This window comes from Haemaphysalis longicornis, unplaced genomic scaffold (genome assembly GCF_048455015.1).
Source record: "Haemaphysalis longicornis isolate Haplotype H1 unplaced genomic scaffold, Haemaphysalis longicornis Haplotype H1 scaffold_3, whole genome shotgun sequence".
Classification (NCBI taxonomy): Eukaryota; Metazoa; Arthropoda; class Arachnida; order Ixodida; family Ixodidae; genus Haemaphysalis; species Haemaphysalis longicornis.
In genome coordinates this window covers 81,316,653-81,332,512 of record NW_027526335.1, presented here as the reverse complement: position 1 = coordinate 81,332,512, position 15,860 = coordinate 81,316,653, and the positions used below count along the sequence as shown (strand labels likewise).

General features: G+C 50.0%; 2 protein-coding genes across 2 annotated transcripts in view; both read right to left on the bottom strand.

Moving 5' to 3' along the window:
* The window catches only part of LOC144174735 (phosphatidylinositol 4-kinase alpha-like), a 33,529-nt gene extending 30,379 nt beyond the window's left edge, over window positions 1–3,150 (bottom strand). The window contains exons 1-2 of the mRNA XM_077703572.1: window positions 2,662–3,150; window positions 136–420 (exon numbers count right to left, since the gene is read on the bottom strand). Of these exons, the coding sequence (XP_077559698.1) occupies window positions 136–420; window positions 2,662–2,937 (561 nt within the window). The 5' untranslated portion in view covers window positions 2,938–3,150. The remainder of the gene's footprint in view (window positions 1–135; window positions 421–2,661) is intronic.
* Window positions 3,151–4,917: 1,767 nt separating this feature from the next.
* Window positions 4,918–12,612, bottom strand: LOC144175294 (phosphatidylinositol 4-kinase alpha-like). Its single transcript, XM_077704380.1, has 2 exons — window positions 12,466–12,612; window positions 4,918–5,427 (listed from the first exon to the last, which is right to left on the bottom strand). Exons 1-2 carry the CDS (start codon window positions 12,610–12,612, stop codon window positions 4,918–4,920), a joined length of 657 nt encoding a protein of 218 aa, XP_077560506.1.
* Between the last annotated feature and the right edge of the window lie 3,248 nt (window positions 12,613–15,860).

The window sequence follows — 15,860 nt, the reverse complement described above, 5'->3', positions numbered from 1 at the left end:
TGATTATGTTTCTGGTTGTCTGTTACACGTTCCAAAAGGCCTTACCTAACATGCCCCAGAGAATGCTGTCTCAGCGCCAATAGGCGCACCACTGCGGGGATGCGGGGATAAGCGACACAAAGAAGCGTGGCGGACCTGTATGTGCTCCTGGCCGGAGAGGAATTGGTGCTTGGCCAGCTTATGGACTTCCTTGGTGAGGCTACAGAAGAGCGGCGAGTCGGTCTTCCACTGCTCCTTTTCGGCCGTCGAGTAGGAGCAGAGGACCTCCTGGAGCAGCGTGATCCACACCTGCCGGAGAACCTCGCCGAAGTGCAGGTACGGGTTCACCTGGATCTGGCCGCTCGAGTGCGCCAGAAGGGCGCAGTGGTCCAGGTACGCGATCATCGGATCCGCCAGGATGCGGCGCGCGTACAGAACAAGCTCCTGCGCAACGCGAGCGAACCGGCGACCGTGGCGGTTCGTTTGATCACAGTCGCTATATGCTTTTGAAGGACTATGGTTCGACGCTTCAAGGAACGTAGACTCTAAGGCCGGGTTCAGACTGTTGTCGCAACTGTCGTAATATCTTTAAATAATGACGTCATTTCACGTCTCAGCCAACCTAACTGCGTGACACGGCGTTTTTTTTTACGTCCATAGATTACGATATGACTTTTGCGTCGGTAGTCTGAACATAATTTAACAAAACTTGTTGTGTGGCTAGTTGGTTCATGATTCTTAATTATGTTTAGCCCCAAAACCAAAGACGGTACACAAGAAAGGAGACAGGACAAGCGCTAACTTTCAACTGAACTTTAATCAGCGCCGAAGCCGGTAAATATAGAAACAAATGGAGCATTCGCCACAGTAGGGTATGACAGTACGCATATGTGTCGGTCAACCGAAACGCTCGAAAAACGATTTATCCGAGTTAAAAAGGACCACCACGTATCACTGATACAATCATCGTCTTTTTGCTTGATATAAAATGCTTCCAACGGTTCCCGTGCTGTCACATTTCTGCTCCTGCCGAGAATCTTAATCTTCCTCAAAAGTGGCTCAGCTCGACAATTTGACACATTTGTCAAGTTGACAACTTGAACAACTCGACAATTTGACAACTTGACAACTTGAATAGTGGAACAACTTGACACATATGCGTTCAGTTGAAGTTAGCGCTTGTCCTGTCTCCTTTCTTGTGTACCGTCTTCGGTTTTTGCGCTAAACATATTTAAGAATCTGAACATAGCCTAAGGAATGAATAATGCACGCGGTACATTTTTTTGCGATCTTATTACTTTGTGATGAACGCTTGAGTTGCCCTGATGGTCGCCAGTTTATATATACTGTATACAGTAATCCCTCGTTTAACGAAGTCGCTTTACTCGAAATATCGCTTTATTCGAAATTTATTCTGATCCCAACCCAAACATATGCATTTTAGGCCGCATTACTCGAAGCGCACGAAGAGCTTGACCCGCTTAGAGCGAAGTGGCGAGCAGAGGCGTCGCCGAGCGGCGGCGGCGGCTCAGCGGCAAGTCAGGCTGTCGTCAACATGGAGCGTCAACGCAAGCTGGCGTTTTCCTGGCGATTTTCTCGAGCCGGTCATGTTTGATTGGCCCCATCCGACTACATACAAATGGTCCAAATGCGTGATAGGGCCATTGAATTTTGTCGCTAGACATTGGGCAATGGCGTGGCCGAGATGGTGCGCGAATACCGGCCTTCGTTCCATAGAATCAGCAGCGTCGTCAACAACAGGACGCAAAAAACACACACACACACACACACCTCTTGTGTCGCAAACTTAACGGCTGCACAGCTCGGGAAAAAAATGCCCAATGATCATGGAAATCCCCCTGTGCAAAACTGGTCGGTTTTTATGATTGCGCTGAGTACCCACAATGAGCGGTTAATCGTGTTTTTAGCTCATCAAAAACAACCCCAAACTCGAGCTACTGCGTTTGTGGCGCTTTCCATGCGAAGCTCTCGTAGCGTTCTGTGACGCCCGCACGCCCGCTATAAAAGTGGCCACTGCCACTGCCCTTTTTATGTGCGGTGACCGCAGCGTAACGCAATGCTTGACCACATTGGAGCAGGGGTTGCTCGCGCTCAGCAAGAACTTGAAAGAGCCAATTGAGCTCACTGCCCTTTCTGTACCTGATTATTACTGCTTCACTGAATACATTGTGCTTTAATTCCTTACAGCTGTGGCGCAGTTAAAGCTAAAATGCTTTAGCTTTTGTTGAGTTGCCGCTTATATAGAAACACCGGTGATAACGAAATATTTGGCCGCCCCGCTGACTTCGTTATAACGAGGGATTACTGTATTTACTGCCAAGTGCAGATAGCTTCACTCTTGTCGCTGTAGCTGCCACGTTGGGGCACCGGAAGGCTGTGAAGTTAAGCTCTTATTTCGAGTAGTGCTGAGAAAGCTGAAAATGGGGCTCCAGAAAGGGCGGTGGTGCCGTCACGTGAAAATGATGGTATAGTGGGGACAAACATCCTCTAAAAACTCGATACTCTTCTCGTAATTTATTGTATTTCGATATTCAACAAATACCGATCGCAATTACGAAGGTTAGGCTCACGATCAAGACCAACAGGAACCTCACGCGAGTGCACATGTCACGTGCGCGCGGTCGCTTCGCTTATCAGCGCGTACCGCGCCTCACCGAATACCTGGATTTTGTTCGCCGAGAATTTGACGTTGCTCTTCCGCACGATGTCGGGCCGCTCGCGGATGATGCGCATCTGGCTGAAGGAGGAACCGATGGTGCCGAAGACGAAGGTGGACGCCACGAAGGCGACGGGCGTGGTGATGTTCTCGTAGGGCAGCAGTGCTTCGCGGCGGTCCTTCGAGGAGCCGGGGTACGTGCGGGACAGCCAGTAGTCAACCATGGCGCGGCGCGGCACGAGCATCGGGCTGTACAGCTCGGCCTGCTGCTTCTTTCTCATGTGCACTTCGGCGCCCACCTCTTCTTCGTTGTAGACCTCCTTCTCCGGCGGCGGGAAGATTTGGCAGATGAGGAAGGGAGGCTCAAAGCTGACTCGGCCCAGCGCGCGGCACGTGCCGATGAGCAGCGGGACCACCGCCTGGCCCACCTGGCAAAGAGAGAATAAACTTTTTAAATGTTAGTCTCATAAACAGAGAATAGCTGCATCATCACATCATCATCACCAGCCTATCTACGCCCACTGCAGCGCAAAGGCCTCTCCCGTGGATATCGATTATCCCGGTCCTGTGCTAACTGCGGCCGATTTATCCCCGCAAACTTCTTGATCTCATCTGTCCATCTAACTTTCTTCCGCACCCTGCCACGCTTGCCTTCACTAGGGATCCACTCTGTTACCCTTAATGACCATCGGTTATCTTGCCTTCGCATTACATGCCCTGCCCATGCCCATGTCTTCTTAATATCCACTAATATGTCCTCAACACGCGTTTGTTCCCTGACCCACTCCGCTCTCGCCTTGTTCCTTAATGTAACGCCTGTCATCTTCCGTTCCATTGCTCGCTGAGTCGCCCTCAATTAAGTTGAACTCCCTTAGTGAGCCTCCAAGTTTTTGCCCCGTAGGCGAGTACCGGTAAGATGAAGCTGTCATAGACTTTCTTCCTCAGGGACAATGGTAAGCTGCCATTCATTATCTGAGAATACCTGCCGAATGAACTCCACCCCATTCTTATCCTTCTAATTATTTCTGCCTCATGGTTGGGATCCGGGTCACAACTTGGCCTAAGTAGGTGTATTCGCTACCAGTTCCACTGCCTCGCCACCTGGCCGCATAATGAAGTTAAATTTCTGCCAACCGGTGGGGATGAGAAAATCGCGCCTACAATAAACCCTGGTTATAACGATGTGTCTAGGACAGGAAACTGGCTTCGTTATAGGCGATAATTTGTTACAAGTGGATATGACTTGCTCTCAATGCGCTGCAGTGCAGGAGTTGATTAAACACTTCGATTAAAGTGATTTTGTCATAACGAGGATTCACTGTATACAGAGCGAGAAAGCCACAGCCACATGGGAGTCACTGTACAGAAAGCCACAGCCACAAGTGATGCGTTCTTCCAAGTCCCTCGCACCGCTCAAAGATCAGGCTGGTTTGGTTACGCGTCGTCTCTCTGCTTCAGATACTCTCGTCAACGCAGTGATAGAGGCCTACCTGCTTTAACCTCCACGCCGGCCATTTTGCGCCGTATCTCAGAGCGTTCGAAAGAACGCAGATAGTGGCGTGAGGTCGACCCATGTTTCGGCCTAAGCGTGATGTTTCCGTCATGTCCTATAGTCACCCTGTTAATGTCTGCAGCGCAACCCTATAGCGCTACAGCTTATCGCAGGTGAAATTCACGTTGTCTGCAGCCTGTCAGCCCTCGATCGACCTATCCAGTGTCTTCTTGGCTAACTGGCAAGGAATTCCTTCTGGGTCGTACAAGACCACAAATTTCGCGCCTTTACTGTCGAACCCTCTCGAGAAACTTCTTTTAGGTTGAAATAGTTATCGGGTTATGCGGACGTGGAGGGTTATCCACGAGAAAATTCCACCCCGGCCGTAATCTCTCCAGGTGCCCTACTCCACGAACGCCGCATTATCAAGCGTACACTGTTAATTAAAGCGCAAAACCAAGATTTCTGAGGCTTGCTGTGCGTTGCAAATGAGCAACCGCTGTAGCACGGCGTGGGCCCGCTACGAACCGCGTTGAAAGAGGAATTCGGAGAAACGGTTTACTGTTAATATGCGGCTGTCCCCCAGCAACCTGCCTCATGTCCATAGATATCATACGGACAAACAAGTTGATGGCAGCAATGTAGAAGTCGTTTGCATACACCTGGTACACCAGGGACATACCACCATTCCCATCGCGGGGCATATCCCCAAGGACATGCTCCCTGAAGTATGCCCCTGGACATATGCCCTTGAGGATATCAGTACCCGCTATGGGAATGGGGGTGTACGTCCTGGTCGGTTGGTGGCAACTGACTTCGAGTCAGTGGCCATCAACATCAGGCCCTCAATCAAGCAGCTCACCTTCAAGTCGAGCGCAGCGGCGGGGCCGGAAGGATCGGGGGAGCCGACGCTGGCCACGTGGGCGCTAGAGCAGATGCGCACCAGGGCGCCGAGGAAGTCCATCTGGCAGTTGCCGATCTCCTCGCACAGCTCGTCGCAGTGGTAGGCCGCGTCGGACAGCACCGTGTGCAGCAGGAAGCAGAAGCGCTCGCGCACGGGCACGCGGTCGTCGGGGTCGTAGCGGATCTCCTCGACGAAGTCCGCCTTGAGCAGGCCCCGCAACAGCCGCATCAGGTACGGCACGATGCGCGCCCGGTGCTGGAAGCCGGACTCGACCAGGTACATGCCCAGCGCCACAGCGGCGTCCTGGCCCCGCTGGTCGATGCGGAACACGCCGCGCGTCACCTCCTGCGGACACGCGCCCATCACCTTGGCCAGCTGCGAGCACGAGAAAACGCACGTAAGTGGCTGTAAATGACAGGGCGTGCTACAACAGCAGCCGTGGCAAAATGTCGCCCAAACCTGGATATAACGAAGTTAACAAAAATTAGCAATTTTTTGTTACATGCAGGTCTTCGTTACACCCAGGTTTCGAGTCAGGCACGCGCGATCGAAGCAGAAACAAAACCAAAATGCAAGGCATCGCTGACGGCGATCACACCCTTGACAGATTTAGTACAGTGAAAAACGGCGTTATTTCCTCCTGCTGCTTTCCCATGACGTCAGTCACTTCACGGCCCTCCAAATAAACAAGGCCGCTTACCCCCATATTCACTAACGTAACTTAAGTATCACTTTTGTCTTTTGAGACTTTTAGGTATGTTAACGTGTTTTAAGGTACAAACTTATGCTTAAAGGACGCCTTTTCGCGAACTTAACGCTTTTGTTTTCCGCACTAAAATCGGTGAGAGTGTGCTAGCTGGGATACTGTGCCGAGGCGGCATCTAAAATTGCGAGCTTGTCTTGAAAAGACAAATCTTTTCGTTTTTAGGCAGCAGAATTCTCACCCCCCAAGAACCCATGCCACAGATAGCAGTGGAGACGCGCGACCGCACGCCCACAGGTAGGAACAGCACATAACCGACACCACACTCACACGTGGAAACGCGTGGCAGTTTGTGATGTGGGCGAAATTCGCTAAATTAGTGCATTTCGCGAGCCGATTTCTTTAAAAAAAAGTGCGACAAACAATCAACCATTAGCGTAGAGATTTCGTTCCATCAAGGCTAACCGTCGCAACGCCTTCGTTACATAAAAGTCGCAAACACATTTGCTTCAATGGGTGTGGCAATGGGGAATGAAAAAACAGTTAAATTCAGGAATTCGTTACATACATGTTCTTTATATCCAGTTTTAACTGTATTACGTGTGAAGGAAATGAAAGCACGGCTTTTTTACAGCGAAGCTTCTAGCCTCTCGTTGGTCGGAAAATTTCGTGGCGTAAAAAAAAAAAAAAAAAGAAAAAACACCCGCAGGACCCAGCAGTCCTCGTCCAAGACTCCGAGTGCATGCGTCAGGCCTATCAGGCGTGCAGCATAGAGCTCAGCATTCGTGTAAAAAAAAAACACAAAACAAGCATCGAAAGCGCAGGATGGATGATAAGGCGCCGGTGAACAATGGGACCCCCCCCCCCCTCCCCCCTCAGCTAGTGTTCTGGTAAAGATTAGATTTGCAGCTGCTCTCGAAAGCGGAGTGCGGTTGACGTCATTTGAGGGCTTGGGCATTGTCAGGCTACGCAGGACCAAGCAGTTCTCGCCCAATACGCCGAGCATGCGTCAGGGCTCATGCATCCGCCGCGAGAAAAACCGAGTGCAAGCGACAAGCCCGCCGAGACAACGAGGAACACTTCTTACCCCCCCCCCCCCCCCCCCCCCCCTCCAATCAGGATGTCTAGCGGTTTAGAACAGCTGCGCTGGATATCCACTTTCGCAGAACTGGATGGCGTCCATTTTTTTAGCTGTCGTTCATCCGAGGAAATTGGAGATTTTGGTGGCTAGATCTGCAGTGGGTGGCTCGCTCCTCCAAGAGTAAGCGCTTAGTTTCCACTGCTCATCGTTAGTGGGAGAAGAATACTTGCCAGTTGGCACTGATCGCCATACATCTTCCGTAGATCCTAGAGAGCACAGCTGTTAAAAGCATGCTGCCCTTTACTTCTGCACACTCAAAAGCTGTTAAAAAGGGGCGTTGGCCTCTCTGCAATGAAAAATGCGTTGTTTGGGTCGTGTACCCACTTTACTGAGCACAGCCTGCAGAACCAAGTTCAGAGGCTGCGTTCAGCTGGATACCCTGATGGGCTGCTTATAGCCTCGTATAAATGCTACTGTTAGAAAACCTCGAGAGTACTGGGAGATAATCTTAACCTGACGATCCCTGTCGTTCAACCGCTGTTATCCCGCATGCTCATCAGGTGTCGCACAGGACTAAGAGAGCGGCTGCCCGAGGGTGGGGAGGGGTGTACGAGTGGTTCTTTCTGCTCCAATTAAGCTTGGTAGTCTTTGCCGTGCCGTGCATAACAGAGAAATAAAAGCCAGTTGCAACATTAAGCATGGCAATCGTTACGTCAACTGCAGCGTAGGTGTGGTGTATCCAAGCAAACTGTCATGCGGCCGGCCAGTCGGGACGGTGCATCAACGATCACCTAAGGGAGCACGCGCAATGCATAAAACAGGGCACGGGGCGCCATTCTAAGGCGATACCGAGAGCAACGCACGCAAGAGATATTCGAAGCACTAGTCATACACCCAAAGGGAAAACATTGCATCAGCAGTACTTTGTTGTAGTTAATGGACAAGGAGATTAGATATATCACTTCATAATCACCAGTATTGTTTTCTTTATATTTTTATTTTTTGCAAATTTTCCTTCTGATAAACGTGTTTAAATACCCCCCTTCTTTTCAATAAACCTTCCTTTTGTCCTGTCTTTAGCGCTGTTTTTCTCTTTAAGCATTAATATGTACCAACTGGCCCGCGCTGCCCCCTTTTACAGTTTTTTACTGCGAAGCAGTATAGTACCTCTAACAAGCCAAGGAAAGTTTAGTGTCCGCGTCAGCACAAAACTCCCGGGGTTCTTCTGGCTACTCGCTGCACCCGGGCCACACAGACGAACTACTGGCACCGCCAGGGATCCAACCAGGGCCTCAAGAGAAGCGGAGCGAGAGCCCGTCGTCTCGCCGACTAAGCTACGCCCACACGTGGAGACGGGGAAACAGACGGTGGTTTGGATTCAGCGTCTCGAGAGGCGGAGAGCGCTTTTTGGAGGCGACACATGAAACACGAAGGGGAGGCAGTGAGATGACGCCACCGCTGCGCGTGCCGCCCTCCTCCTTACCCTTCAAAAGGCGCTCCTCTCCGTTTTCTTTCTGCCGCTGCTGCTGCGTTCGGGACGCCGCCCCGCGGATCCCAGGTAATGGCTGGCAGTCTCTGGTTTCACTCTTTGTGGAGCGACGTGTGTGAATTATAGTGACGCCGCATGGGTAATCGTTGTGGGTGTCGTTTACAACATCGCAGTCCAACCACCTTCACAGCGTGGATTGGAGCCAACTTTTTTAAAGACGGCCTTTCTTTCGTCGTCTGTCTGTCTGTCTGTCTGTCTGTCTGTAACTTGATTCAGCCACCCGGCAAAAGTGAAGCAGAAGCTGCGCAATAGTCTTTTATACCCACAGCCAAATCTAAACGTTTAAGTCCGGTATCAACGTTCATACTTGTCAACGTTGTTGAACAAGAACAGGACATTGCGCAAATATAAGGCAGCAAATCAATACATAAGTGATATTTGCGTGTTCCTTTATTAAACGGTAAAGGATGCTTGGTTTTTTTGCGATGCAAATGAAATACTACATCAACTGCAGTAAACCGTCACCTGCTGTTGCCCGCGCTAACATAGCTCCTGGCGGCATTTAAGAAATCAAACGGCAAACGCAACGAAAGGTTCCGCTAGATTGGTTCCACATTCCGCTTGAAACACCCGTGGGGTAGGGCAACGTGGTTCTATTGGCTGCGAGGCCCACCACTGGAGAGGCTGGCGCTGCGATCGTTTTGACGTCACTTGTAGGATCACCGTTCCTACCTTGCGGCACAATTGGCTTGCAGTGCGTGACACTTAGCTTAGGACGCGCGTTCTAAAAGTATTTTCGTGCTAATTTCCGTCGTTTGAAGTTAATTCTCAGTGCGTCAAGCGCAGTTTGACGTCATGGGGATTTTATAACCGTATCAACTGCGGTACATTATCCGCATACAACTTGAGCGTGGTTGCGTACGTGTGCGACCGAAGCATAAACTGCGGCTCGTTTCCCCGATCAGCAATGTAGACTACGATAATTGCCAAGCCAGTTTCTACATTTCCCTTGTTTGCAACAAATGCGTAAAGCAAGAAATCATGAAGCGTTTACTGCTCGCAGAAACGCTCCGCTCACACACCACCGTGCCTGCCCGCACGGCCGACGGAGCAGCTCGAACCGACGCAGGTCGCGGCAGCACTTGTCGCCGCTTTTTAAAATCACGCTAGTTGTGGAAAAGTAATTCGACAGCGGTGAATCTCAATGTTAGAGAGGTGAAAAATTGTGCTAGGTAGTGTCATCAGCTGTGGTTTTCAAAGCGATGTTTAAATATCTGCCGCGATCTAAGCCGACCGTCCCCGAAGGTCGGTCCCGGCACCGCCGGCCCGTTCACGCACGGTGCGGCGAGCGGCCGAAGGATATGTGCCTGCGCGCAAGCATCGGCCGAGGCCGTGGCAGGTTCTTGATCATCGATCGCTTAAACGGACGCGGATACAAAGTTACACATACAAGAAAGAGGGTGACAGTGAAGTGAAAAGTTGTATTAAGGACTCTCATTCGCAACTGTAACGACAGCGGCGAGGAAATATCTGCCGCGTCGTTAAGACTAAAGTTCCCAACATTCGATTACGTGCATCCGAAGCCGGCGGCGAGCGGTTCGAGAAGACCCTTTCGTCGCGCGCGCGCGTGTTGCGTTTGGGTTCCCCATCACTTTGGGGGAACCCCAACGCTCGGTTTTCCTATTTTAAAACTCCCAATTACCCGAATTCATTTACGACGTGTTTCGCCTCGTACACAGCCTCGCCTTCTGTGAGCAATCCTTAGGTTCATTGATGCTAAGGAAGGCAGGCTCACTGTACACATAAAGGAGCCCACGTTACAATTATACATTCCTACGCCGAAGTCCTAATATAAACTAAATATAGCGATGTCCAAACCCGCTCGCAGGCGTTGAAAACTCGCGTTGGTATACCATTTATACATTGCGGACAAGTTGTCGCGAAAAGTAAACATATCAGCCGTGCAGAGTACAGGCTACGGCAGTGATCGTTAATCAAATCCGGGAATAACTATGAAAAACATTGTAGGGGTAATAGGCACTGCTTAAGCCAATTGCGCATCATAGCAGTACTTTTAAGCATGCGCGGTGAAGCAATCCGATCACCGTTCTCACGTAGTCATTCATTTACCAGGCAAGGCGAGCAGTAGGCGCGGTGAGATCACAAGTGAGCGACGCGCTTCCGTCGCTGTTACAAGGTGTTTCCTTGCACACAGTCTCGCACATGTCACGTCGCAAGTATTTCATAATGAATTTACAGTGTACTTTTCTCGGCATCAGTTGCATCGCCCTTGGCGTTAGCGGGCTGCGTACGAGCTGTGGAGCGCGGCGGTGTCGCCGGGAAAAAGCGAGTCGCTGTGCTCGCCCGGATTAGTCGGGTTGCAGACAACTTTTTTGGGTAATTTGCACCAAATCCACAAGGAGCGGGGGGGTGGGGGGAGGGGGGGTACGGTGGCCACAGACACACAAAAAAAAAAAAAAAAACACGCGGCCGCATACGCACAGGAAATGGGTTGTAGCAGACGACAACCTGACCCGGTGTCCAAAAAGTGACGTCATTCGTAGGTGGCGCCACAGTATGTCCTCGGGGCCAATAAACGTTGTAGTACGGTGCTTTGATTCACGCGCGTCTCCGCCGTACGGCAGCGCTGGCATCGAGGCACCCGACTTGGAGCAGTGGAACGCGATAAATTTAAAATTTAAATTGACTTGAGCAAACTTTTAGCGTTTTATCTCGGGAGGAACGAGACGGGAGAGGAACAGCATGAGAGGTTGGCGGAAACAGAAGGGAGGCATTTACTTGGCAGGGGCACCATTCGACTATCGTCTTTCGTCGACATTTGGAACGAAAGGAGCAGATACGCGGCCATTTTTTTTTTTTCTAACATTGACCTGCGGGCCTCCCGGCTTCGCGCGATGGGCGCATTGGAGCGCCTTCGACATTCGGAGGGAAAGAAGGAGTGGTGTTGATAAGTGAGGAAGAGGCGCTGAGCAGGCGGCGGGGAGGGGCGCTTTATGCGCTGTGTGCTTGCTCGATGCATACTCGCTGTGCTGGCTGTCCATCTGTATACTGCTCATGTGGCCTTTGCAGCAAGCGTGCGTTCATAAGAGGGTGGAAGAGTCACGACACAGCGCGTACTATGTCACCAGACCGTATGACGAGAGTGACGGTGCATGGGCCCCAGCTGGGCGCGCCGAAGATTTTAGCCACGGCGTTCGTTCTGCGCAGTCGCGTGATTCCGTCTGGCCGCGGAACACCATCACTCCTGAACATAGTTAGCAGCGGAGGACGTATACGCTGAAATTTTAAAGCGACGCCTGTTTTCAGTTAACTTCGACAGAAAATTTTAAAGATCGCAAATTTATCTGCAGTACACCGTGCCGTTTCGCCACCCAGAAATACTCTGAAAAAAAAAGAAGAAGAAGAAGAAAGAGCTTTGTTCCCGGTCAGTGAGTCGTTCTATAGCGAATTAGTTGAAACAGAAAAACATGCCAGGTTGATGCGCCTCTGCACAGTTTCTCCACTTCTGCGCAGAACGTCAATGTAGGCATTTTGCCATGTCAACTGCTTCCGCGGCGAACTGCGTGCAAATTAGGGTGACATTTAACGGGACCCTGCCACACTTTCGTAAACTTTTTTTCGAAATCTTAAATGCTTTCGGAACGTAGTCACCCAACACACCCAGTACTTAGATGAGGGGGTCGCAGAGTACCTCAGCCAAAATGACAAAATTACTGCTCTATGCCCGACAGATAACTTAGATCAAAAGATTTTTCTCTCTTTCCCGGTCTTGACATTCTTTGACGGCTCGAATTACGTCACTAAGGCCATGTAGCGGCTGTTGGACGGTTTTCCTTCAGTTGCAGGAATGAACGCTTTTCGATATCAATTTAAAAAAAGCCACAAAAACAAAGCAGAAATGGAAGGCGTATCTGGTGCGACGAGTAAATCAAGCAGTGTCGCTCCGTACTGGTGATAACTATAGCTTTCGCAGTGCTTCCAGACGCGAAGGAAAGAGTGAAAGCGCTTATCTAAAGTGTTGCGTGGTCCCTTCAAACCGCAAAATCCGCGCTCTCCCATAGCTCACACCGCTAAGCCTTTTGGCAGCGGCGTAGGTTCATGGGCGCAGCCATAGATCACCTTTGACCAGGGCGTCGGTCGGAGGCGTGCCAGGCAGCGAGTCAGTTCCATGAGGCTGTAGCGGAAGGCGGCGCCCTCCCGTTCCTGCGCGAGCCCGGCGGCTGCCTCGACGACGCTCAGGGAATTGGCGGACTCGTTGAGGGACATCCTGGCGCCGGGGGCGCCTGTGCTGGGCGACGCGTCGAAGAGGATGACGAGCGCCGCTTTCTAGCGCGGCCTAAGCTGGTGACCCTCCCGGCCCCGCGCTGTTCGTCGAACCCCTGAGCTTGTTCCGTGTCCACGATGCACGAGCCTCGCCGTGCACCCACGAGCAGCACGATGCGCACGCCCTCTGATCAAGATGATGATCATGGAGGAAAAAGACCATTACCCGTGCGGAAAGGAATTGACTGTTTATTTGTGTATCTTTACTTATTGCTGTTGTTCCGACTTTAGGTATGACACATACACAATAAGGGAATCGGGAAATCAACAAAAGAGAGTGAAAATAAATATAATTTTTATTGAATTACGAGGCGCTTAAACAAGGTAATTTAGACCGGATGGAAAGAGTTTTGGATCCATAAATGTTAGAAAAAAAACTGAAAATTCAAGGCGAGGGTAACCAATGACGCACAGAATTTCCAATGACGCACAGGAGGGAGAGTATACATCCCGGTGGCAGAACCCCGTTTCAGAAGTCCCGAATGATAGTAGAGCCGGCACTGATAGGGATATCCCCAGACTGCGAAGCGGCACCTCAAGGAACTGACGTCTGAGACGTGAAAAACGTCGACATGTCAAAAGGTAGCGTTCAACTGATTCGTCATCGTTACAATAGCTGCACACAGCTGTTGGCGCCAGACGAGGCCTGTATAACTGCATATATTTAACTGGGGTACCCGACAACGTAGGGCCCTAATAATAACCTCTAAGTTACACTACTCAGATTTTCATGAGAATTTTAGATTATGTAAATCTCTTAAAGGAGCCATGAAGAGAAAATACAACTTCGTTTAATTTGAAAGCACTAGGATTCAGTATCTCACTCAGCTTCATTACAGCCACAAAAGATGTTTTTAACGAAAAAAAAGCAAGAATTATTTAAAAACTTTCAAATTTTGCGCCACAGTGACGTGTTATGGGCAAGAATGACGTCGTACGGGCCAACAATAAAACATAATTTTAAGTGCCGTAACTGCACGTTAGCATTCAAGTGATGGGGTCAAATGGAACTAGAGGCCCCATTACAGACGTCCAGTCATGTGTCGTCGCGACAAGTGAGTTAGGCGGCCGCCAATCGCACAAACAAGGTTCCGTGACGTCATAGAAGAGTTGGGGAAAATTGGCTAGGGGCCGCGACTGCTTCACTCGTTTTCTTTAATATCTCCGCTATTTGTTCGAAAATTGCGATGATATTGGTATCATTGTTATCGGGACTAAGCAGTCTTTCTAACAAACCCAACTTGTATTTTGTCTTCGTGGCTCCTTTAAAGACAATAAAACTGACTCTTGCTATTTTTGAAGTTTCAACAACATTCAGTACCTAGCAGAGGTTATTAAAGGTGTCCGTCCAACGACTTCTACAACAGGCAGACAGTGCGATCCTTGCTAGAGAGTCTGCGGTGTCGTTGAATGCGAGCCCCGCATGTCCAGGAACCCAAAGAAGGTGAATTTCAGTGAGACGAGGTGGCAGGAGGGACCGAAACGTCCGCAGAAGGGGAGTGTATTTGGAGGAAGAAAGGGTTAAACATACAAAAAAAGAATCTGAAATTATGATTGGAGATATAACTGATGCATCCAGCTTTCGTAGTGCCCTGACAATGGCCAGGAATTCCGGCTGGAATATGGCGGTTAAATTAAACCAGACGAACCGAAAAGGACCAGTTAAGGGAAGGGGAAAGTATACCTATACCGGATTTTTCTTCTCGTTGAGAGGCATCTCTATTCATAGCACCTGGCTGCATGGAGGCCAAATGACCTTGGGGGAGATGACTGAGCAGTCGGGCTGGTAACGGTTTGGCATTTTTGGAGAAAAATGTTCTGGGAGTTGACAGAAAGATAACTCCTGTCTAGATATAATTGGTATATGTATGGTCTTTTTTTAAGGCGAAAGCCTTTGATACTTCACCAAACACTAAAAGTTACCGTGGTCGTCATAAACACGAATGGCACCAAAATGGCCGCCGCTGCAAGAAGGAGGAGGAGGAGGAACAACTTTATTTAGTCAACAATCATTGAGTTTGATTAATGATGGGCTTCTTCTTGATTCCGTGAAGTGGCCAGAAGACCTTGCTTCATGGCGACTTCCAAAGCCTGCAGTCCACGGCCTGAATTTGGGTCTCAGGCTCGGAGCTGGTCACCGCAGTCTCCCACTCTGTTTGTTTAGAGAGATGCCATTCGGCTTTAGGCTGGAACTCAGAGCATTCATATAGGATGTGGGCTAGGTCTGCTTTTTCGGCCTCACACATTCTGCACTTTGGGGTGTACAGACCTGGGTATATTAGGGCCAATATATAAGGGTTCAGAAAGGTATGAGATTGGAGTTGCCTCCATGTCGCTTGCTGGATTTTCGTTAGGAAATAATGAGGGGCAGGGTAAACCAGCCTTTCATTTCTGGAGTGAGGTGTAATCTCTTGAAAAGTAACCGTACGCTCCTTAGACCCTCGCAGGCACGATTGGTCTACCGCCCGGCTGACGAGTTCGCGGGCAAAATTGTGGGCCGCTTCGTTCCCTGGATGGGACGAGTGCGCAGGAATCCAGATAATCTGGATCTGGTGGGGTTCGAACTGATTTGTTATTAGAATTTGAGAAGCCGCTTCGTGAATTTCGTTTTTCGCAAAATTACACACAGCCGTTTTGGAGTCGCTGAAAATAAATTTTGCTTTGATACTAATAACTGCAACAGAAATTGCAGCCTCTTCCGCTTCTTCCGGCCGCCTGCCATAAACAGTGGCTGCGGTGATGTGGCTGAGTTTGTTATCGATGGCTGCGACTGCTTCGGGGCTTCGAAAACCACGCGGTTTAAATAGTCATTACCGTTCGAACCTCGTGAACCGCTGGCGCTTTTCCTACATCTCCCCGTTATTTAGCGCAAAGAAAACTGCAGGTACATTTCAGGCAACATTTGTGTAAATAAACGGCAGCCCCCGCGTTCATTTAGTTAGGAACGCTTGTTGGGTTGGTTTTTACGATAGTAAGCGAAAAAAGCGGCCGCAGAAGAAAAAAAATGGCGCGTTCGAAATGACGCAGAAAGGCTCCAGCCCCTCAAGAAAAAAATTACGCGTTCGAAATGACGCAAAACAGCTCCAGCATGCAAAATTAAAGCAAGCACAAAAAGAACACAACTCCCGCTGGCGCAGTTTCAGGCAAGGGGCGCGTGAGCAATGCGAAGGCGGGAAATTTGAATTGCATGG